This window comes from Festucalex cinctus, chromosome 20, assembly GCF_051991245.1.
Source record: "Festucalex cinctus isolate MCC-2025b chromosome 20, RoL_Fcin_1.0, whole genome shotgun sequence".
In the NCBI taxonomy this organism is placed as follows: Eukaryota; Metazoa; Chordata; class Actinopteri; order Syngnathiformes; family Syngnathidae; genus Festucalex; species Festucalex cinctus.
Genome location: NC_135430.1, coordinates 11,521,597 through 11,546,526, shown reverse-complemented (window position 1 = coordinate 11,546,526; position 24,930 = coordinate 11,521,597). Strand labels below are relative to the sequence as shown.

At 39.4% G+C, this 24,930-nt stretch overlaps 2 protein-coding genes across 2 annotated transcripts; one reads left to right on the top strand and one right to left on the bottom strand.

The window, feature by feature from the left end:
• The first annotated feature begins 218 nt into the window (after positions 1-218).
• On the top strand, positions 219-17,656 carry wasf3b (WASP family member 3b). The gene is made up of 9 exons (XM_077508342.1): positions 219-362; positions 5,700-5,866; positions 8,871-9,005; positions 9,822-9,975; positions 10,104-10,221; positions 10,428-10,609; positions 11,721-12,005; positions 13,313-13,614; positions 13,730-17,656. The coding sequence occupies exons 2-9, from the start codon at positions 5,734-5,736 to the stop codon at positions 13,885-13,887; spliced, it is 1,467 nt and encodes a 488-aa protein (XP_077364468.1). The 5' UTR covers positions 219-362; positions 5,700-5,733; the 3' UTR covers positions 13,888-17,656.
• Positions 15,395-24,310, bottom strand: gpr12 (G protein-coupled receptor 12). The gene is made up of 2 exons (XM_077508345.1): positions 24,146-24,310; positions 15,395-21,155 (listed from the first exon to the last, which is right to left on the bottom strand). Exon 2 carries the CDS (start codon positions 21,141-21,143, stop codon positions 20,115-20,117), a length of 1,029 nt encoding a protein of 342 aa, XP_077364471.1. The 5' UTR covers positions 21,144-21,155; positions 24,146-24,310; the 3' UTR covers positions 15,395-20,114.
• Positions 24,311-24,930: the final 620 nt, after the last annotated feature.

The window sequence follows — 24,930 nt, the reverse complement described above, 5'->3', positions numbered from 1 at the left end:
TTCATGAAAAAGGAAAAAATAAAAATAAACAGCGCCCAACGATACTCCGAACACCCCCCCCCCCCCCCCACACACACACACACACACACACACACACACACACACCAACCACCCAAATTGCTATCCTTGTCATTCATTCCCTCCTCCGCATTTCATTGGTTCCCACGAACGCCCATCATGTGTCAAAGCTCCTGATTCGAGCTCTGATTGGCTAGCAGGGCGTGTCCGTGTCCTGAGAAGATTTCCCCCCGGAGTGGCCAGACAGGCTGAGGGGGGCGATGTAATGTTAGGATGCCAGTGCTAATGGGACTATCTAACGGGACATGCGGACCGGCTGATTTTGTCTACTAATTCAATAATTGGTGAGGGCCTTTTTATCATTTACTTACAACAACCAGTGCATCCCTTCATTATCCAAACGAAACATGAGTGAATATTTCTATTTAATTGTCTTCTAACTCACAAGTCGAACCATTGGACTAAGCTAGCTAACCAAGTGGTCATTCTTGGGAGTCTCGGCGGCCGAAATCTGCTTTAGGAATGGTCTATTTCTCGCTCTGCTACCTTACTTCACGCCTATTTTATTCCCTATGTGTGTTTGTCGGAAACGGGTGATGTAAACGCCCAGAACGGCGGCGTCCGGCTTGGAGTTTTATAGGCTGTAGAGATGTAGGGGTGCTTCCTATGAACAGATGTGGGTCAGCCCATCAGATACGGGAAGCGACGGTGCGGAAGGCTGATTGATAGTGGTTGCCATTTATGTGTGCGTGTGCGTGTGCGTGTATCATAAAGAGAGAAAGTAGTGCGAGTACTATTGAGTAGGGTCTGTGAATGTCAATACATGATGTTCATGTGACTGTATTGCAGACAATAATGGTGGCATAGAAAGCAATTATGACTTTGACCAATGCAATGCATTTATTTTTATTTTTTGCAATCTGGCGGAAATGTATAGGGTACCTAACACGACTCTTGTAAAAAATTAGTCAATAGCACCCACTGGAAAGTTGGGGGAAAAATTTCACCGACCAACACGTGATTGGGTAGACATTTGTCATGTCAGGATGCACACAAAAAACTCTTAAATCCTTTCTCCAAAATTGAACACGAAGTCGTCTTTTTTTGGCATCAAATAGAGATGATGAGTTGAAGAATTAATGGGCGAGAGACAACGGAACATTACAAAAAAAATAGCCCCCTGTCATCAGTCTCACAAATCAAAACAAAATTGGACGGATATGTCTGTCAAGTCAGGAATAACTTTCAAGGATGCAGACCCAAAATTGAACAGGAAGTCGGCCATTGTGGTTTGAAGCAGCAAAATTCCAAGGGCTTGTACTTTGACATACTTACTAAATCTGCCTACCAGAACCCTGGACATGAGATGAAATCAAGTGAACATGATAAACATGTCAGGATGTAACAAAACATCGGAAGAAGCCCTGCCTGAAATTGAACATCCATCCATCCAGATCCATTAATTTCAACTAGCCAAGAAAGTACTAGTAGAGTAGTCATGAAAAAGCGAGCAATAGTACTAACTAGTCTTACTAGCAGTAGTCATGGGGTTGTAGAATATCATGTCATACAGTACATACTGAAGCCCTATACTACTACTATTACTACCACTAAGAAGCTACGCTGTGCACCAACCATGTGATGAATATTTCATCACAGGTACAATTTTTACAGCAGAAGGAATGACATCACCCACGAAACGGAGTGGCGGTGACGTAATCCCGTTTGCATTATTCACCAGATCAAAATACAGCCCCCGCAGAGGCGAGAAGCACCGGCTCATAAATTAGCAAACGCTCCGCCCTCACTTCGTGACACATCTGGGGCCGAAGCGGCCATCTTGGCGAGGAAGTGGTAACCCCGGGGTCACTCGTTGTTAACGCACAGATGGGATGTATTCTATAAAATGCAATATGTGTTTACGAATACCACAATCGCAGCAAAGTGAGCAGTAGCAGTAGATCCATAAAAATAACATCAAATGATATAATAAATAACATAATACCTGGAATCGGTACTTGCCCATCCCCATTCGAAACAATATGGCTGATATGTTTTTTTTTTGTTTTTTGTTTTTTTTTTAATGTCAATTCTGATATTTGGCAGAATAAAATTCAGATGAATCAAATCAGCTGATTAATCAATAAATTTAAAATGAATAAAACAACTTTTTTTTTGTCCACAATGCTTACAACAATAAAGATATAAATTACAGGCAGAAAATTTTATTGTTTCACAATACTTTGACAAGGACTTTAGTGTTTGTTAACTTTACAACTGAGAGAAAAATCGGCAAATATCGGCCGATTTTTTTTTGGGTAGATCTTTCGGGTGGAGTGTTTAATTGTCATTATCGTCTTATGTTATCATGTGTTTAATGTGTAAAAAAAAAAAAAAAAAAAAGACCAAAAATCGGCAGATTTTAGCCGATTTTAAAAAGAGCTAACATTTAATCGTCCGGGTCCTGGTCTCTCTTATGTTTAAATTATAAAGTAAAAAGAATACTGTACTATATTCCACAGAATATATATGAATGTGAACAAAATTTTACATGTGATTACGATACAGAGATAAAAAATAAAATAGCTCGCCTAGTTGAGCTTCACAGGAAGAGGAAGCTGGTAAGAAAAGTACGGCGGGGGGCCTCAAGAAGAGGAGACGGGGGGTTTGGGAGGATGCATGGGAGAACTGGCGCGGTTGCCGTGTGAACGCAGCACCATTGTCCCGGGAACCTTTTCAGTGTGGCTTCCCCTGAGGTCCCGATTTCCACCCCTCCCCCTTTGCCATATCCCACCCACCCACCACCACCCCACTCTCTTTACTTGCATTAACGTCACACATCACTTCCCACTCACACGCACTCTCTCATTCACTCACTCATTTTGCCTTCCACTTTCTCTCATGCATTGGAGGTTTGCCCCCCCTTTCCTTCTATGCTGCTCATTATCTCGCCTCATTGATGTGATTGTCATGCCCAAAACCAAACTCCGGTCAATTGGGTGTCTCTGCTCACACTGATCCATCCGTCCAGGCTGCAGTTGTTCCCCGCCGCAAGCAACTGCTGACAGTCTTGTGCTGTGTGACCACATGATGTTGTCTTTTTAATTTAAATAACCCTTTGTTCACCTAATGTCCGTTTAGCCTAATGCTAACAAAAAAAGCAAAATGTTAGACAGTAGCTCACGACCAATATGGATTTTTTTTAGACTGATATTTGGCAGAAAACATTTCAATAACCAATTAAATGGCTGTAAAAGTAATTTAAAAAAATTTTTTCACTCCATTGATTTTTATCCATCCATCTTAGAGTATTTAACTTTACAACAGAAAAAAAAAAAAGCAAAAATTAGCTGATTTTTTTGTTTTAAATAACTAGTTATGGGTTGGTCCCCTAAGAACAGCATCTGTGGCGGTGTTAACAACCCTTTAATCGACGGCATTTACACAGCCTCATAGGAAATAACCTAAATAGATACAATATGTTGGAACGACTCTGGATTGCTTTAGCAGGTTTTGTGCTAAATGTAGCCGCACATGTGGTCCAGTCTTAAGTGGCAATTGGAGTCTTTTGTTCTCCAGTCGCTTCTTGAAGAGCGGACAGAGCAGCATTGTTTGGACGGGAAGAGCAGAGGTGACACAGGCGGGAGCAGGAAACAGGAATTGGGCCGAGGCTGCCAAAATAGGAAGCGAGGCGCTGATAAGATGGCCGCTCTGATGCACGCCGGGATTTCTCCTGCGGGTCTATTGAGATATTCTTACAAGTTTTGCCATCGTTAAATGAACATGCTATGAAAAAAATAATAATAAATAATTTTGGTTTATGAATTAAGAGTCTGCAATTGGCTGGCAACCAGTTCAGGGTGTACCCCGCCTACTGCCCAAAGCCAGCTGAGATAGGCTCCAGCACCCCCCGCGACCCTAGTGAGGAATAAGCGGCCAAGAAAATGGATGGATGGATGGATGGATGGATGGATTAAGAGTCACACCATCAGAATTTTTGCTCACTGATCAGCAGGTTCAAATAAATCGATCATCGATTCCATCACAAAATGGAGCAATATATCATTTAAATAACTTGTTTGTTTACTGTCGTCAAGGTATGACTGTATTTCAGTGGCTTGGTCAAGAAATTCTGAGCTAGCTTAGCTTCTTATGAATAAAAGTTTCTTTAAAAAAGGCATAATTTGTTTCCTCTATAAGTGTGCTTGCTATTTTATGTGAATGTTGCACATTTTGAGAGCATCATTCTCACTTTTTCTGTCAACCGATCTGCATTTGTGTCAGGTTTCCAGCTGGGCCACTGACAGGCCGGTTTGGGATTAGCCGGCACGCTGCATCTTGCTATCGCTAATGCCTTAATCCTCGCTGCCGGTCGTTGTGCTTAGACCTTGATCTGTTGCCAGCATCATTGAACATATTGATTTAATAGGCCCCTCCATTTTGTTCTAATACTTTTCCATTTTAACATCATTTTTTTGTAGTATTTTATAAAATATTTTGCTCTTTTTTTTGTTGTTGTAAGATATTCTTTTAGAAACATGTCCTAATAGTTTACTCTTATCCATCCATCCATCCATCCATCCATCCATCCATCCATCCATCCATCCATCCATCCATCCATCCATCCATCCCTCCATTTTCTGAACCGCTTAGTCCTCACAAGGGTCGCGGGGGGTGCTGGAACCTATCTCAGCTGGCAATGGGCAGTAGGCGGGGTACACCCTGAACTGGTCGCCAGCCAATCGCAAGTTTTCTATTATTATGGCTCATATTTTCTTGACTAACCCTAACCCCATTTTCCCTGTTTTTTTTTTTTTTGGGGGGGGGTCATATATTTTTAATTATTATTTTTTTTTACTGTTTGTCCCTTAACATTTTATTATTTTGGGGGGTATTTTTTTTAAATTTTGTATTATTTCTATTATTTTGTTGTATATTTTTTGAATTTTATTTTCTATATTTTTGTCCAAATTTTTCTGAATATATTTAATTTTTCTTGTCTTTTTTTGTATTTTCTTTGTCTAATATTTCTGTATTTTGAATTATTTTTTTTGTTTTATGTTAAGTTCTGCCTTAACATTCTATTATTTTGGCGGGGGATTTTTTATTTTATTTTGTATTCTATTATTTTGTCTTACATTTTTTTTTCTATATTTTTGTCAATATTTTCTGAATATATTTCATTTTTCTAATCTTTTTTTTTATTTTCTTTGTCTAATATTTCTGTATTCTGACTTATATTTCTATTTTATGTTGTAATATGTTTGCATTTGTTTTTAGATAATTTTCTATTTTTATAATAAGCGGTTCAGAAAATGGATGGATGGATGGATATGGATAGTAATATGTAATTAAATTTGTAATTAATGTCACAAATAATTTTTGTAATCTTATTTTTTTATTCTTATTCTTTTGTGTCCTATATTTGTAATTATGTTTGTTTTGATATTTTTGTAGTTTTTTTCCAAAAGTTTATTTTCATGTTTTTCTACTCATAGACTTAGAGTATTTTTTTTAATTGAAATTATTCATATTTTATTAAAGTATATATATATTTTTAAGGGGGTGTGGGGTTAAAGAATTTCAACCATTAGTATATATTTTTTAGTAATATTTTTAGAGCATTAAAAAAAAAACACATTTTGATGAAAAGTCATCTAATTTATGTGTCCGTGTGACAGTCGTACGTGGTGGTGAAGGCTTGCCAGCGTCGCCATGCCGCTGGTCAAGAGGAACATCGAGCCGCGCCACCTGTGCCGCGGGGAGCTCCCCGAGGGCATCGGCAGCGAGCTGGAGTGTGTGATGAACAACACGCTCTCCGCCATCATCCGCCAACTCAGCAGCCTGAGTAAGACGCACCATAACACACGCATATATACATACACACATACATACATACACCACTTGAGTGAGGACCTCCGCCAAGGCCAAAAGAGAGCTACCTCATGCAAGTTTCACGGGTCAAATTTTTTGCAGTTATGGAAACCTTGCATTCAAAAGTCACTTGGGAAGTTTTGCTATTACGCTAACAATTTGAAAAATAAAATCACCACTGTTAGTATGAAAACCAACATAACACTTGAGTGACAACAGTGAAATGCAAAGATGAGAAGATGAGATGAGCCCTGTTGCAGAGGCAGCAACATTATTTTTTTTCTAATATTTTTGCATTTTTGTTGTAATTTTTGTAATTTTCTTGTTGTGATACATTTAGTATCATGTCATTTAATTTTTTTTGCCATACTGTTTTAAAAATTATTTTCCCACATTTTTGTATTTTTACCTAAAACTTTCATTCAAATATTTGTATTTATTTAAAATTGATGTTGTAATGTGTTTTTGAATTTATTGTCATAGCAAATTTTTTTTATTCTTGCTGTAGTAGATATTCTATAGCTCCCTCATATTTTTTGTTGTATTTTTTTTATTTTATTTCTCAATTATTATTATTTTTTTGTCTTTTTCAGTCTAGTGATACATTTTGTATCATTTCATTTAAATTGTTTTTGCCATGGTATTATTAAAAAATATTTGATATTATCTTTATTTTTATTTTTATTTTACCTAATATTTTCAAATATTCAAATATTTGTATTTATTTATTTATTTATTTATTTATTGCTGTTGGAATATGTTTTTGGTTTACTATCATAACATTTTCCTATTGATTTCTATTTTCTATTTCTATAGATTTCTAAAATTGTTTGCCGTAGCACTATTTTTGGATTTTATAAGTCAATGTTTTGTTTTGTTTTTTAAGTGAAATCTTTTATAATGTTGACCAATATTTCTGCATTTTTTTTGTTTTTTCTTATCCAAAATTTGTCTGTATTTTTAGTAAAAACTTTTTCTATATTGACTGACATGTAATCCAAAATGTATCTGTTCTTTTCTAATATAAAATAATTCAAATTCTAATATAAAAACATAATTTTAGTCAATATTATTAATTTCTACTTCTGCAGTATTTTTATATTTAAATTATAACTAATAGTTTTTCATTTTGTAAAATAATTATTTTCTAATATTTGTGTAACTTTTTTATATTTTTAGATATTTTTTTCTAATATTTTTGCTTTGTTCAAGTCTGCCTAATATTTTCACTGGCCCCATAAGCAAATCCCTGACATATTTCATTTACCAGTACCCTGATAGTATTTTTTGTATCATAAATAGGCTTTATGAAATGTGCAATATATGGGTCTGCACTGCATGCTGTTGTTATCTTGATGTTGGCCATCACCATGGCTGTACACACCCAGGGGGTTATGAGGCTGGCAAATCTCCGACAGCTGCATGTGTGTGTACAGATAATGTGTGTGCGTGTGCATGCCGTTTTCTATTGATCCAGTCAATGTGAGGGCATCCATCTTTCATGTCCTTTTTGTTTTTGAACAGTTGCAGCTTTGTGACTTATATTCACATTCAAGTGCTCACACACAAGCCACATATGCATGTAAAATGTCCAGAAAAGCGGTGGGCCGTCCTTAAAACCCCTCAGGGTGTGAGGTCAGAGTTGAAAGGGCTCAAGCGCTCCGCATCCGGGAAATATTTTGTCCCGAAGCCCATCCTGTCAGCGGGAGGCCTGCAAATAGTCCCCTCCCCTTCTTGGTATTTCCATTCCAAGCTGTACAGAAGCTTCATTTGCCATTCATTAACAATGTTTGTTTATTTTGGAGCATTTCGCAGTACATTTTTCCAATTAGTTTTTGTTATGATTTATGTTGCTCTTCCTTTCAATGTAGGACCACTTCCCAGAAGCAAGTATTGTTGGAATTTAGTAACATTTGAATAATAGCAAAGTAGTTCTCAAACTTTTTACACCAAGTGCTGCCTAAAAAAAGATGTATCCAAATAAATGTTTGAAAGGCAAACAGATCTGAAAGATTAAATGCGAATACTGTATATCGTACCTAAAATTTAAATATACTCTAACTTAACTGTACTTGATAAGAGAAAAAAGGTTTAAGACACTGTAATGAATATTACCGCTGTGCTTAAATATATGAAGATTAAAGTACATATTTGTATAATCGTAAAAGTTAAATAAAAAAATGTTTTAAGATTTTTTTTCAAAGAATAAGATGCAAACATATTGTTCTTCTGTAAAGCGCTTTGTGACAGTTCAAGCTGTTTGAAAGCGCTATATAAATAAACTTGACTCGAAAGTAAAATACAAATTAAGTACACTGTGCTGGATTAACTCATTCACTCGCAGCCATTTTCACTGAAGCAACCCCCTTCACTCCCGGCTGTTTTACTAGTTTTTGACTGATTTTGCAAGGCCCACAGAACATTCTGTTTTATTGCTATAAAACATGGAACCTATCAAGAGAAAGATTAGAGTCTCTTCTTTCATCAGGACAAAAAAGTATATTTGTATCTGTTTCAGCAATAAGCATTAGAATAACGCCAAGTTTCATCATTATTCACAAACCTGTTGAAAACACTGGCAAAAAGAGCTTGTTGCAACATGGCCTGGCTGATCTCTTATACTCTACTGCCACCTGCTGGCCGTTTTTTGTAATAACTACCATTGCTTTAAGCGACCTCTTCATGTTAGAAACTGTATCAAAGCCTTCTGTATGCTTTAGTATAAAAAAAATATATATATATATATATAAAAAGTCTAAATATGTTTTTGGGAGTGAAGAACAAAGTATTAAAAACGTATTTATACGTTTTTGGTTTTGGATGAGTTAAAAAGCTAAATATTTGTGTATTTTTAAATAGTTTTCTTCTTCAAGTAACATAGCAATATCAATGCTAGTTTCGTTTGTGGCGTTTCACTTTGCTTTGCTCTTAGCGTTGACAAAAGTGTTATCTCGCTCGTTCTTTGTATCGTCCGTCAGGCAAACATGCGGAGGACATATTTGGCGAGCTGTTCAACGAAGCCAACACTTTTTACCTGCGTGCCAACTCTCTCCAAGACCGTATCGACCGGCTGGCCGTCAAGGTCACGCAGCTGGACTCCACCGTGGAGGAAGGTGGGGCATCGGCTACGTACATGCAGTCCATCTTTCTCTCTTTTTTTTTTTTTTTCCATCCATGAAACCAGATGCGGCACATTTTGATTTTTAAAATGGAGAGTTGCGGCAGGTCTTTTGAATAATAAGTGATAAAATTACTGTATATAAATACTGTATATATATTTTTAAATATTTGTTTTATACATAAATATTTTATCAGTATTATAAATTGTTTATGTTTTAGTATTTGCAAAATTCTTACAATAAATACTGTAGATAATATATAAATGAAGAACTACATTTTAATCAACCAGTTTTAGGAAAAATTAAAATTATAGGACACTAGATAATGTAAGTCCTATGTGAGTTAGTAAATTATAAAAATACTTATGTTTTTATAATACATTTGTTAATAAGGGAAAGAGTAGAACTCTAAAGATCAGAGTTAATAAATTATATCGTTATTCATATTTTGTATATATTTGTGTATACATTATATATATTTTGCATTAATAAAATAATTTTGTCATTTCTAAACGTTATTATAAAATAAATGCATCAACAAATGTATAAACCTGATTTCATTTTTTTTTTTTTACATTTTTTGCAATGTGTCAAATAACAAATTATTCATAAACAGTATTATTTGAAATACAGATAAATGAATACAAACAAATACATTTTAATTAACTTATTTTGGCCAAATTAATGCAATAAATATCACAGGACTGTTAAAACTGTATATGATCGGTGAAGCAGATTTTAAAAAAATTTTAAATGTTTTTTTTTATTTAAAAAAAAACAAAAACATCCCTGCTCACTTCTTGTGCACAGTTTCCCTACAAGACATCAACATGCGCAAAGCCTTCAAGAGCTCCACCACTCAAGACCAGCAGGTGGTGTCCAAGAGCAGCGTGCCCAATCCGGTGAAGGAGATGTACAATTTGAGTGACAAGCCCCCGCCACTGACTATCCTCTCTTCATACAGGTGGGACATGAAGATAAAACAATAATAATACGATAAAATTGGCGACCATGTATTTGGAGCTCAAAGTGTGGAGGAATAAAAAAAAAAATCTTTTTTTTTTTTAACTCATTTCTGTTTACTGTGTGCAGGGATGACAAGAAGGAAGCGCTCAAGTTCTACACCGATCCCTCCTACTTTTTCAACCTGTGGAAAGAGAAGATGCTGCAAGACACGGAAGACAAGAGGAAAGAGAAGCGGAAACAGAAGGTTGCACAATCTCATTGGCTGACTCCCACATCACTCACCAGCACAAACTTTTAAAACCGTAACATGCGGATGGGGGGGACCCCAACAATAACATAAAATCACCTCACATAAAATCTGTTTTATCAACAGGATAATGGCTTCTAAAAAACATTCCAAAACTTGTTGTGATGATTCATTCAAAGAATGTCCGTGTCCACTGAACCCAGGAACAAAAGCGCTGCGTGGACGGAACGTTGCAGAGGGAGGTGAAGAAGGTCCGGAAGGCGAGGAACCGCCGACAGGAGTGGAACATGATGGCGCTGGATAAAGAACTGAGGCCAGACCACCGTCACACCATACACAGAGACAGAGGGGCCTCCTCCGAGGGCTCCATGTCTCCAGAGAACAGGTAAGTGACGCTAATATTTTCTACACAGACGCAGATATACAGTGATATAAAAAGTCTACACAGTCCACTGTATGATTACATCATTTTTGACAGATTTTTACAATGCAATTTTCGTGTAATGTAGTTCTGGCGAGTATACCAGAAAAAGTAATGGAAAGCTTCACAGCCTAAAAAAAATATGATCGGGAAGTAAGTGATGTAATTCATGTTATTATTATTCAGGTTCATTCATATTATTTTATTATATTTATGGTACTTATTTGATTCTTGTCACATTTTAGTAATAAGTACAAACTAAAGTATTGTTTATTTTGCTGTTTTCAAACAAATATATTTTGTCTAAATACTGTAGATTGTTTTGTTATTTACTGTAGTTAAATAAATATTTACTGTATTTAAATATGTAATAAATATTACTGACCAATAAAAAAATATTTACTGCATTTCAATGTGCAATAAAATAAATAAATAATAAAATATTTACCACAATTAAATATTGCACAAAATAAGTCATTAACAATGAAAATATTAACTATATTTAAATATGCAATAAAAATAAATAATAAAAATGTTTACTGCATTCAAATATAAAAACAAGTTTGTTTTCAAACAAATATATTTTGTCTAAATACTATAGTTTTTTTTCTGTTATTTACTGCAGTTAAATAAATATTTACTATATTTAAATATGTAATAAAAATTACTGACCAATAAAAATAATTACTGCATTTCAATGGGAAATAAAATAAATAAATAATAAAATATTTACCACATTTAAATATTGAACAAAATAAGTCATTAACAATGAAAATATTTACTTTATTTAAATATGCAATAAAAATAAATAAATTATACAAATATTTACTGCCTGCGATTGGCTGGCAACCAGTCCAGGGTGTCCCCCGCCTACTGCCCAAAGGCAGCTGAGATAGGCTCCAGCACCCCCCGCGACCCTTGTGAGGAATAAGCGGTCAAGAAAATGGATGGATGGATGCAGAAAATAATTGTGAGTGAATTACAAAGCTCTGCTATACATTAGACTGATTTTTTTCAGACCAAAAGTATTGCATTGTTATTGTACTACAATGTAACCTGTTCCTTGACCTACCAGGGCTCAAGCAGGTGACCTGCACCACTACCCCAATGCCATGAACCACGCCGGCCACGCCCACACCTACTCGGGCCCGCCGCCCAGCGCCCTGGCCGCTCAGATGGCGGCCGGCCACGGCCCTCGCGGAGGAGGCGACCACGACAACAGGGGCAGAGCCGCAGCCTATCAGGGCGGCACGCTTGGCCGCGCCCACCACCACCAGCATCAACAGCAAGTCCCGCTGCCTCCCCCGCCTGCCGAGGCGATGAACGGCGGCTCCATGTCCCTGCCTCCACTGGACTACAGGTAAACCTCGAGGCATCAACTGATTAAAACCAGTTTACCTAATCAAGATAAATGAATACCTTCCTCAAATAGAGGCCTCATTAAAAAAAAAAAGAAAACATTTTTTGTTGCAAAGCCCATTTCAGCTCAGTTGGTAACCAAAGCAGTTGTTTAGTAATCTTCTTAAAACCCTCCTGCTAATAGACACTAGCGAATGAAGGCCCCCAGCCACTTCATGAGGTAAAGCTTCCTCTTCACTTGACATCAATTGTGATACAGTGATTACCATGTGTTTTTAAAAATCCTCGCCTTGAATAAACACTGCCATTTTATGTGTAGTTCTCCCTATCCCACCATTGTGTTTGGAAAAATAAACAATAAACACCCACAGCCACTTCATTATATAATGTTTCACTTTAACTTTACATTAATCTTAATAGTTGCGATTGGCTGGCAACCAGTTCAGGGTGTACCTCGCCTACTGCCTGAAGCTGGCTGCGATAGGCTCCAGCACCCCCGCGACCCTTGTGAGGAGTAAGCGGTTTGAAGGAAATGGATGGATGGATGGATTAATTGTAATATCTAGGTAACGTTGTTTAGTCTTAAGATATTTGTCGTTTAAAATGAAACCCTCCCCTCCAATAAATGCCCCTCACCACTTCATTACAAAAAACTCCACTTTAGCTTTATATTAATTTAAATACCAAGGAAACATTTTTATTTAAAAAAAAAAACAAAAAAAACATTTGTTATTAAAAATGTAGCCCTCCCCTCCCTCCAATAACCCCCCAGCCACTCCATTATTAAAGCTCCACTTTAACTTCACATTAATTGTAATATCCAGGTAACATTTAGGCTTAAAAAAATAATTTGTTGTAAAAATGAAGTCATCCTCTCCAAAAAATAACCCCAACCACTTCATTACATACAACTCCACTTTAACTTTATATTAATTTAAATACCAAGGAAACATTTTTATTAAAAAAAAAAAAAAAAGGTTGTTAAAAATGAAGCCCTCCCCTCCAATAAACACCTCCAGGCACTTCATTATATAAAGCTCCACTTTAACTTTACATTCATTGTAATATCCAGGTAATATTGTTTAGTCTTAAAAAAAAAAATAAATTTCTTGTTAAAAATGAAATCCTCCTCTCCAATTTATACCCCCAATCACTTCATTACATAAAACTCCACTTTAGCTTTATATTAATTTAAATACCAAGGAAACATTTTTTATTTAAAAAAATTGTTGTTAAAAATGAAGTCCTCCCCTCCAATAAATACTCCCAGCCACTTCATTCGGTGCACCGTTCATATCTTTCTTGCAGCATGGATGGTTACGCCAACACGGGGCCGCCACCGCCACCCCCTGCTCCACTCATCCCCTCCGCCCTGACAGCCTTCGCCTCGCCACCTGGTGGACCCATGTCTCCCGGACCCGGGGGCTACGCTCCGCCTCCGCCGGTCATATGCGGCGGGCCGGCCGCCCCGCCGCCTCCCGGGCCCCCGCCGCCACCTCTCCAAGCCGGCGCCTCCCACGCTATGGCGCACAAGATGTCGTCGCCTGTGCCCTTGGAGAGCAGCGTGGTCAACGACGCCCGCAGCGACCTGCTGGCGGCCATCCGGATGGGTATGTGTGCGTGTGTGTGTGGTGTTATTTAAACATCTAGGAATGTGCACCTCTGGTAAAAATATATACTTTTGTTGGGTCATACTTTATTGATGTTGTGTTACCTCCCCTGCAGGCATCCAGCTGAAGAAGGTTCAGGAGCAACAGGAGCAGCAGGCCAAGCGGGAGCCCGTCGGCAACGACGTGGCCACCATCCTGTCGCGCCGCATCGCCGTGGAGTACTCGGACTCCGAAGACGACTCGGAGCTGGAGGACAACGACTGGTCCGATTGAAGCACACACACACACACACACACACACACACACACACACACACAGACACACACACACAGTCACATACTGTATAAGCTGAAGGGTCCACAAACTGCAACAAGCACTGTAAAGAAGTCAACATACTGTAACCAACCGTCACGTCTTGCTGGATGCTTTTCAAGCACCGTGAGTGCCCCCTAGTGTACCTGTTGTAATGCTGCACTCACATGTCATGTATAATTTGATGTATATGCCACTTTTGAAAGTGTTAGATTCAACTAGAGACTTTCCTCTTCAGCTAATTCCTTCCTATTTTTTTTTAATTGAACATTACGCTATGGATCACCAGGTAGAGCAGGGGTGGGCAACCTACGGCCCATATGTGGCCCACCAGAGTGGTTTGACGTGATCTGGACCAAGAAGGAAATGCAATGCAGCTGTACAGTTTCACCAGTAGAGGGCGCCTATGAATTTCGTAGGACACTTGGTTCGACTGACTTTGTTGAGGTGAGTTAGTACAATTTCCCAATTAATTTTGAACATAAATTGGCCGCAAAAAAGGTAGACATCTTGTGTCTTTTTAAGAATCGCTGATTGAGTCTTTTTTTTTTTTTTTTTTTTTTTGTGAGTCTGCTTATGATGTCGATTAAATTTAATGTTTCTAAGATAAACTGTCTTAAGGGGCTAAATATTTAAATGCAAAAATCTTTAATGCACAAATGCTCATAAAATAATAAATTATTATCTTTTTATGTACTCGTTCACGTTACAAAAACAAATACGGCTTCTAATGTGAATGTGACACATGACGTGACACGTATGCACAAAAAAAAAACAATGTCACATAGCACAGTGTGGTGCGAGGAATTATGAATATTTTGGGAGAAATGAGGCGACGTTTTACAATCTCATTTCATGGAGATGTCATTGCCGCACATAATAAATGAAAAATTGCTTGAAAATTGGCAAAATGACCCTAAATTGGCCCATTTCAAACCAAAATGAAAGACTTCCTGTGCCTTTTCAAGAATGGCTTCCTGAGACTTTTTTTGTGAGTTTCCACGTGATAGACATGTCTATCAAATTTCATGTTGTTAAATAAAACCGTCTTCTGAATTTTTAAATGCAAAATCTAGTCCAAAGGAGCCCTGGAAATGTTCAGAATGACTCTAAAATGGCCGCATGCTTGGGTACATTTTGTTTACCGAAATGGCTCCTAATGGGGAAAAAGGTTGCCCGGCCCTGCTAGAGACAATGAACGGGAAGTAAATGTGATAAAAATGATTGATGGTTGAGGCTGCATCATGTCTAATGTGAGCTTTGTAAAACCAGAGACTAATAAAAAGGGAAAAAAAAAAAAAAAACATGAATGGAGCACAACGGCTGGCGAGTCTCCTCACTGTCCTCTGCTGTCGTCACACGTACTGTACCTGGCTCCCTTGTTTCTATGGCGACGGGAGCGGAGTTGCCACGGCAACCAGATAGAGGGCAGGAGTGGGGGGGATGAAGAAACCAGACGAGGCGGGCGTCATATGCACAGCACGTGTTTGTTTGCGTGTTTTTTTTTAATAGAAAATTAACTAACCAAAGCAATAAAAAGTACAACTAGAACACTTTGGAAAAATAGACAGCACACACTTCACATAAATGTTGTTTTTTGTTTTTTTTTACAATTAAATTAGTGCATGTTGATTCTCATTTTGCAGATACTTCAATTGTGCCATCGTGATCCCTCCCCTCACCCACCCACCCCCCAAAAAATAACAATAAAGTGCATTTCACATTTAAAAACAACACACGATGCTGTTACTGTGGCAACCCCCCCAGACATTCACAGGACACCTTGAGTGTCGGGTTAGTTAGCTCGAACCACTTCCAGCCCCCTCCTTGGCTACACAATTACTTTCACTATGTTTGTGTGACAGTCTTTTGCTATTCTTGGATACAAAAGCCCTTTTGGCACCTTTTACCACAAATTCTGTATTTAGCGGGGGGGCAAAAAAAAGTGGCGCGACCCAACTCCTTCCATTAAGAGTGACTGCTTTGGTAGCACCATGCACGGTGGTAAAGTCCCCCCATTTGGAAAGCATGCCGTATTATTATTGTTATTATTATTTACACAACGTAGGCCGAGAACAAAACAATTTGTGTGTCACTACATTCAGAAAAAAAGGCTTTTACAGCGCCGTGATATCATCGTACAACATAAGGAATTCAAGCCGAAAAAAATAGAACTTTTCAATGAATATAACAAAATAGACTTTTTGTTTTTTTGTTTTTTTGTCGTCGTCGTGATGTCAACATAGACCAGGGCCACGTCCCAAAAGTCTTCCAAGATCATTTGGAAGTGGCCCCGTTTAGCTCATAAGATCATTCAGAGGTCACTTGACTTGACTTCCGCTGATTTCATCGATCATCATCTTTCGCTTTGGCTTCAAGTAGCGTCGCTTTTTTTTTTAAAGTCCGATGACGTTGTGGCGGCAGCGCATGCGGTGGAGAACAAAAAAACGTGAAATCTTTCCAGACGGTCAAGGAAGACACCCATGGTTGTAGCGACACACTGCCCCCTTGAGGAGACCACATGCGGCCATGCAATTCATAGCACGACTAACACACACAAAAGACACTTGAGGTTACAACACTCAGGGCGGCTCGGGAAAGCGACGACAAAACATGTGGGGCGCTTCTGTCACTTGATATGACATGTCTGTGATAAGATGTGTTGTGCTGATAAATTTATGGCATCGATAAAGATGTATAGTCGCCATTGTATGATAGCAGATTATTCCGGGCTGTAATTAGTTACTACTCCATAGAGGTTGGTGCATTTGAATTTTTGACTGTCATAAGAGAAATTTGACATTGTCAAATCAGCTGATTACATCATCAGGTGAGGTCATATTAACAAAATAATTACAGATCAGAAAAGCCCTAATTACAAGCTGTTATTTGAGATACTACTCGATGGGGTTTGTTGCGATTCGTTTTTTGTCCCGGTTATAAGGCCAGTTTGATGGTCAATGTCAAATCAGCTGATTACATCATCAAATTATGCCATGTTAATAAAATAATTACAGATCTGAAAAGCCCTCATTGCAGGCTGTTGTTTGAGATACTACTCGATGGGGTTTGTGGCGTTCTTTTTTTTGTCTCGATTATGAGGCACGTGTGACTGTCAATGTGAAATCAGCTGATTACATCATCATATCATGTCATATTAATAACATAATTACAGATTTGAAAAGCCCCCATTATGGGCTGTTGTTTGAGATACTACTCGATGGCGTTTGTTACGATTTGTTTTTTGTCACATGATTAGGCAGGTTTGTATATCGACATGAAATCAGATATTTACATCATTATGTCATATTAATAACATAATTACAGATTTGAAAAACCCCCATTACTGGCTGTTATTTGCGATACTACTCGATGGGGTTTGTTGCTATTATTTTTTTGTCCCAGTTATGAAGCAATCTGAATGTCAACGTCCTATCAGCTATACATTATCATATTAGGTCATATTAATAAAATAATTACAGATTTGAAAAGTGCTTATTATGAGCTGTAATTCGAGGTACTACACGGTGTGGTTTGTTGCAATTTGTTTTTAGGCCTCATTGGAAGAAAATGTTTACAAATTTTGGACAAAAACAAATCATCTTACATTAAAATAATTGCAGCTCTGGAAAGCCTTTTTATTCATTTTAAATGGACGTACTACTTGGTGGGGTTTGCTGTAATTTGTTTTTTGACCATATTACAGTACCAGTACAAGTTTATTTCAGTTTAAATGGCCTCAACTTTCACCCAAAACAAATTATCTAATGACATCATCACTTGAGCTCACATTGACAAAGCAACAAATGAAAATTCATCCATGAAGCCTGACTTTTTTTTTTTTTTTTTTAAAGCATGCGTCACATTTGATTATTCTCTCATAGCCTTTACTCCGCGGGAAGAAATCACAGTAAGGTTGCGTGGATGTTATTGCTGTCTGAGTATTGCTTCACCTCGGAAAATAACTACCGTCCAAAGGTTAGTTATTGCTGACAAAATGAGAAAAACGGCCGAGAGCTCTTTAAGGGCTTAAAAGCAGATGCGTCAGTTTTATAATATGACTCCATTAGGACATTACAGTGGCTGTTTTTTTTTTTTTTTTTTACTTTTATGGAGCACTTATTGGAAAACTGGGAAATCACCATGTCAACCCTGATATACTCTATACTCTGTTGCACATACTGTATTGTATACCAATTCAAAATAAACATCTAAATATAGATATACGTAATGTAAAAAAATGTTCTGTACTAAATTTAAGTATAACTTAATTTATATATTGTATTTAAAGGAGCACTGTAAAGTGGCGTTATGGTATGATAATGCTACATTTAAAAAAATAATAAATGAAAAAATAATTTTAAAATATGTACTAAATGTACATATTTAGTGTATTTAAATTAATTTACTTTTATCAAAAATTAAGTGGAGATATGTTTGTCACCTGACATGAACGAGAAGTATATAAATAATAATTATCAATACAAAAAAATTATAGTACCTAAATATGAGGAATTTTAGTATTTAAATTAAACATAAAGTAATAAAAAATAAAATAAAATACATTTTAAAATTTTCAGATGTTTCATAATGGACAGCAGAAACAAAAGTGTTTTAACAATATATAAAATGTAAATAAATCCAACATGCAAAATTGATTTAGATTCCAATAATAAGAAGAATTAAAAGTGATTTTTAGTTATTTCAATAAATGCCCCATAATTGCATTATGTCACTGTAAGTGCCCTACAATGGGTTAATTCTTTTGTCGTTGTGATATAATTCCATTTACAGTAGTTGATTGGCTGAAAGAAGTCACATGGTTCTACTGACATCCTAGTAACAAAATGGTGGAATTCTCTTGCATGGGCTGTAATGCAACCTCCAAATGCGTCAACATTCAAAAATCAAGTAAATACAAGTGAGGTGGATGGATGTTGCACTGCAGCCTCCGCTGATATAACAAATGGGAAGGGGGGCGGTGGTGGTGTGTGTGTGTGTGTGTTGGGGGGGTAATGGCAGGGGGTCTCCCCTGAGTGGGGGAGAGGGGCGTTATCGGTGTGATAGCGTCGAGCGCATTCACACACAAAATTCCGGTGCAAGACAAGAAGCATAGCGAGGCCTCCTCATTTCCACAAGAGAAGCCGGTATCTATTTTTAGCTCACCGCGCCTCTTTAGCTTGCCACGCACGTTCGAGGCAGGCGGCGGGCGGGAATGGATGCTGCTTCAGATTTGCTGCTGGGAGGGGGGTGGGGCGGGGGAGGCCTGCGTGCTTGTCGTCGTCGTCTGCCTGGTTTTTTAATCTGCCTTTTGAGCGACCAATAATCCCGAAGGACGAGCACGTGGCGGCCGAAGCCGAGTCGCTCCCCGCGCAGGAACATGTGATAGGCACCCTCTGCAGAGCGGGGCAAGGGCGGGGCAGGCTGGGATGGTGGGCAGCATGCAACATGGCCGCCTCAAGTGAGGAAGACAGAGGCAAAAACCTTGCGTGATGACAAGAAGATACCATCTGGTTTAACTCTCATGCCGCAAACCCACCCAGGTCAATTTGCGCAAACCTTCTCATGTGGACCCCAGGATGACCCTTTTCAGGACCCACCCCGGTCTGTTTGTTCCTCTCTCCGGACGCCCACTGGTAGACCAACCTCCTCTGTTAGAGCCCAACCAGATCAGGTAGCTCCAACCGATGTCCCCTCACTGAAACTCACTCAGGTGGACCAACAAGGACCCACGCAGTGCCAATGACGTCTATATCCGTCAATGGCACTGTGTGTCACATCTGTTTCAACAAACCTCTCAGCAACCCCAGGTGATCTAACCTAGCGGAACCGGACTCTCAAAATTGGTTCACCCATTGCTGTTAGACAAGCCCACGACATCCCCTCTATCAAAACCCACCGAGTTAAACCAACCAAGGGGCGATCGATCCTCTCTCTTAAAACACACCAGAATTTTGCACCAACTCAGGGATGTCCCCCTGTACCAACTCAGTGACACCAAGTCCTCACAAGATTCTCAAGTCCCGCCCAGGTCAGATTTCTCCAACCCAGGGTCAGCACCCTCTCTCAAAAACCACCCAGGTTGGTATCCCCCTCTCAAAGCCCACCCAGGTCAGTCCAATCCTCTGTGAGAACCAACCAAGGTGCGCCCTCCACTCTCTCTCTCTCCTAAAACCCGGTCCACTGGGTCAGACGTCGCTGGGAGTCCGGGCCCGTTGTGCCACGCTGGCGGGAACGCAGCCGCAGCACACCAACCACAGCGCCTTTTGGATCTCCTGATTCCGGAAGGCGTAGATGACTGGGTTGATGACCGAGTTGTAGGTGGCGGGCACCAGCGTGGCGTAGGTGTACAGCGGCGGGTACGTGTAGTCGGCGATGAGCGAATAGACGGTGAAGGGCATCCAGCAGGCGGCGAAGGTCCCTAAGATGATGGCCAGCGTGGAGACGCCTTTCCGCGTTGTGACGTAGTGTGGCGAGGCAGCCAGGAAGTGGTGCTGCAGGGCGATCTGATGGGCGTGTCGCATCACGATCTTGCAGATCTGGACGTAGAGCTGCAGCATGAGGCCGAACAGGAGCAAGAAGGAGACGGAGAGCACGGCGATGTTGTTCTTGGTGAGCGGGCGCACCACGCTGCACGTGGCCTCCTCCGCCAGACAGTTGACCCCCGTGACGGGAAGCAGACCCAAACAGAGCGACAGCCCCCACAGGAGGACCAGCATGGTGTACGTGAAGGCCGCCGTGCGCTCCGAGTTGTAGGTGAGGGCGTAGTACAGCGACAGGTAGCGGTCGATGGTGATGGCCAGCAGGCTGAAGACGGACGCCGAGAAGGAGGCCACCACCAGGCCCACGGTGAGAAGTTGGGCCGAGTCCGACTGCAGCAGGTAGGCACAGGTGAAGTGCAGCACCAGGCCCAGGCCGGCCAGCAGGTCGGCCAAGGCCAGACTGCCGATGAGCAGGAACATGGGCGCCCGCAGAGCCGGGTTCTGCCAGATCACCAGGACCACCAGAGCGTTCTCGCAGGCGATCAGAGTCCCCGACGTGCACAGGACGATGTCCCATGGGTTGACCAGCAGGGGCAGCTGGCGGGGCGCAAGGGACTCCTCCGCCGGGAAGGTCACCGGGACGCTGGCGTTGTCCGTCGGCCCCCCTCCACCGCTGGCCCACGCCGTGGGGTCGGGGCTCAGCCAGCTGGGGGTGGCTGGTGGCTCTTCGCTCATTGTGGCCCCCGTCTGAAAACGCAGTCAAACGCCATTAGGACATCTCATTTATTATTTTAAAAAAATGCTTAACTCATTTGCTCCCAAAAGTGTATAAAAACGTTCTAGTTTAAATATTGCCATGGTCCCAAAAACATATTTAAACGTTTTTTATGTTTTATTTTATGCTAGAGCATACAGAAGGCTTTGATGCAGCCTCTAACCTAAAGAGGTCACTTAAAGCAATGATAGTTATTACAAAAAATGACCACCAGGTGGCAGCAGCGTATAAGAGATCAACCAGGGCCATGTTGCAACAAGCTCTTTGTGTAATTGTTTTAACCAAGAATGTGAATATTAATGAAACTTAAGCTATATTCTAATACTAATTGCTGCAAAACAGAAATAGAAATATACTTTTTTTTCCTGATGAAAGAAGAGACTCTAATCTTTCTTTTGGTAGGTTCCATGTTTTTATAGCAATATTCTGTGGGCCTTGCAAAATCAGTCAAAATCCAGTAAAACAGCCGCGAGCGAAGGGTGTTGATTCAGTGTAAATGGCTGTGAGTGAATGAGTTAATGAAAAAAATTCATTAATATGCCTGGTGGCGTCCTCTGCCCCAAAATTTATGAAAATGTGTTTAAAAAGACCATTTTTCACAATACTTTTGTCGTGACTTGAAATGGACTTTTCAACTTATACATTATTTTTTAAAGAATGCATGAATCTTAATTACAGAAATTCATTAATGTGCCTTGACTATCCCCCAAAAGTTTACATTTTCAGCACATTTAGCAACATTTCAAAGAACTGAACAATTGCATTTCTCAACAATTTCATTAATTTCTGAATCACTCACTGAATTATGCATGCATCTGGATGGGAACATTTCATTAATAAGCCTTTGCGCATGTAAGCGCTTACCAGGATTATGCTAAGACTACTCAGCTGATTTATGGACAAGGTAAACAGACCCCATGAAAATGTTGGTATACAGGTCAGCTTGTCCTTTTTTGTTCACAATTCATTTTTTGTCTAACATTTTGACTATTTTATGAATAATGTATGCATGTATCTTATCATTAATATGCCTTGGTGGACGTGTGCGCCTCACATGTGGAATTGGACAGTTTAAATAATAATTAAATAAATAAATAATAAAATGGTTAACCAATATAATCAATTAAAGTTTATGCCAAAAAATGCATGAATATGCCTTCACTGAGGTTGGGAAATACAGTAGAACCATTTTTACCCATTTTTGCCAGAATACAATAGTTTCACACATGTTTATTCATTTTCAAACCAAAAATGCATCCAAAAATTCATTAATATACCTTCACAGAAGTTAAGACTTTTGTTTTTGTCAACATGTGCAATGCATTTTCAACATTTTCATGAAATTGTGGACCAAAAACCCGTTAAAGTTAATGACAAAATGTCATTAATATACCTTCATGTTAGTAAATAGGTGAGCTTTCCCCAACTTTTGTCAACACTGCAAGCATTTAGCAACATTTTTATTAAGTTATGGATGAATAATGCATGACTCTTATTGACTACAAATTCATTAATATACCTTCACAGAAGTTAAGACTTTTTTTTCAACATGTGCAATCCATTTTCAACATTTTCATGAAGTTGTGGACCAAAAACCCATTCAAGTTAATGACAAAATGTCATTAATATACCTTCGTGTTGGTAAATAGGTGAGCTTTCCCCAACTTTTGTCAAAACTGCAAGCATTTAGCAACATTTTTATTAAGTTATGGATGAATAATGCACGACTCTTATTGACTAAAAATTCATTAATATACCTTCACAGAAGTTAAGACTTTTTTTTTTTTCAACATGTGCAATCCATTTTCAACATTTTTATGAAGTTGTGGACCAAAAACCCATTCAAGTTAATGACAAAATTTCATTAATATACCCTTGTGTTGGTAAATAGGTGAGCTTTCCCCAACTTTTGTCAATACTGCAAGCATTTAGCAACATTTTTATTAAGTTATGGATGAATAATGCACGACTCGTAGCGACTACAAATTCATTAATATACCTTGGCGGAAAATAGGACCTTTTTTTTTCACAAGTTTTGCCAACATATAAAACATTTTTCAACATGTTCATTTTGTTAATTCATTAATATGCCTTCATGGAGGTTAGTAAATAGGAGAATTTTTACTCATTTTTGTCAACATGCATTATGACATTTTCATTAATTTGTGCATGAATAATCAATTAAGGTTTATGAGGAAAAAAATCATTAATATGCCTTTGAGAGTTCTGTGCCCCAAATATTGACAATTAGGAGCGGTTTCCCCTACTTTCATCAACACTGCAATGCATTTTGAATTTATGAATGAAGAATGCACAAAAATTCATTAATATACCTTGGCAGAAGTCTACACACCATTCATTCAATCTCCAAATGTTGCTAAATAAGACCGTTCTTCATTTTAGTCAACCGCCATGCATTATTCACCCATCTTCGTGATGCAAATTCATTAATATGCCAGGACGGATGTAACCGCTTATGTGAAAACTACTCAGCTGATCTCCACAAAACTTTGCGGCTGGCCTAAGGAAACAGACCTCATGAAATTCTGATACAAAGGATGATTTTTACAATATTTCTGAATGAGCGCATAGTGAATCTCACATGACGAAAATCCAGTCACATGTGAGCTGGTGGGTATACAAAATGTTAGGCCCTTGGCGGAGGTCTGAGCTCGAAACTAAAGACACGCATCGCCTGCTACATCGTTCTGTTATAAAAGGAGGCGGATGAAGGGCGTCAAAGCACATAGCGGGCCACATTGACGGAATCGGAACACCGGTGGCGGGAGGCTGAGCCCACCCCGCCCCACGCAACAGCAGCATGCACCCAAAGTGGCCATATGTTAACTGCTACCGCTATTCCTGCTGCTCCACGTCAGCAGAAAGGATGCTGGAGTGGGAGGGATGGTGGGGGAAAAAAAACAATCGGACATTTTGATCACGGATGCTCGACGCGGCTTACCTTGAGACTCGGTGAGCTGACGCTGGAGCCGTTCAGAGGCAACCTTTTGCGTCCATCGGCGCTGGAGGAGGGAGCGGTGGATGGAGAAGAGAGGAGAGGATGAGGCGGGTGTGGGGGGATGCGGCTCCTCTTTCGGCTTGGTGATGCGAGGATGGGCAGACGGAGAGAGAGAGAGAGAGAGAGAGAGAAAGAGAGGGGAGACGATTGCGGCTGCGTGAGGGACATGAGAGAGGAAGGGAGGGGCGGGTTCACACACGGAGGAGGAGGGGACCTGCGTCTAGCGCGCCATCCCAAGAAAAAGGAGGGTTATTCCTCGTATAACCTGTCCATCAGGTCCATCGCTGATCATTCGTCAGTGAGCAGGGTGAAAACAAAATAACGAGATTGCTGATAAATGAATTGGCCTAACAGCACGGTGAGTTTGTGGTTATAGATGCTGCCTCACAATCGTGAGGTTCCAGGTTTGAATTTCAGAGGAGTGCATGTTTTAAATGTGATTTCCTTTTTTCCACAATCTAAGAAACTCAGGGCGCTAACTAGCGAACCGTCAGGCTTCCTTTTCTGTCACCGTCTTCTGGTCATTTTTATTTTCCATTTTTCTCGAACGAGTTGTGACTGTGAAGACAAATTGCTTGTGTAAATCTGATACGGATTCTAAATCGTTTGTACCTGTAGGTAGTTTTTGAAAGATTTCTGGAAATGATGGAAAAGAGCAGCATCAAACCAAAATAGACTACATTTTCAAAGACGTCTACACCAACCAGGGTTTTAATAGTTTTAGGTTT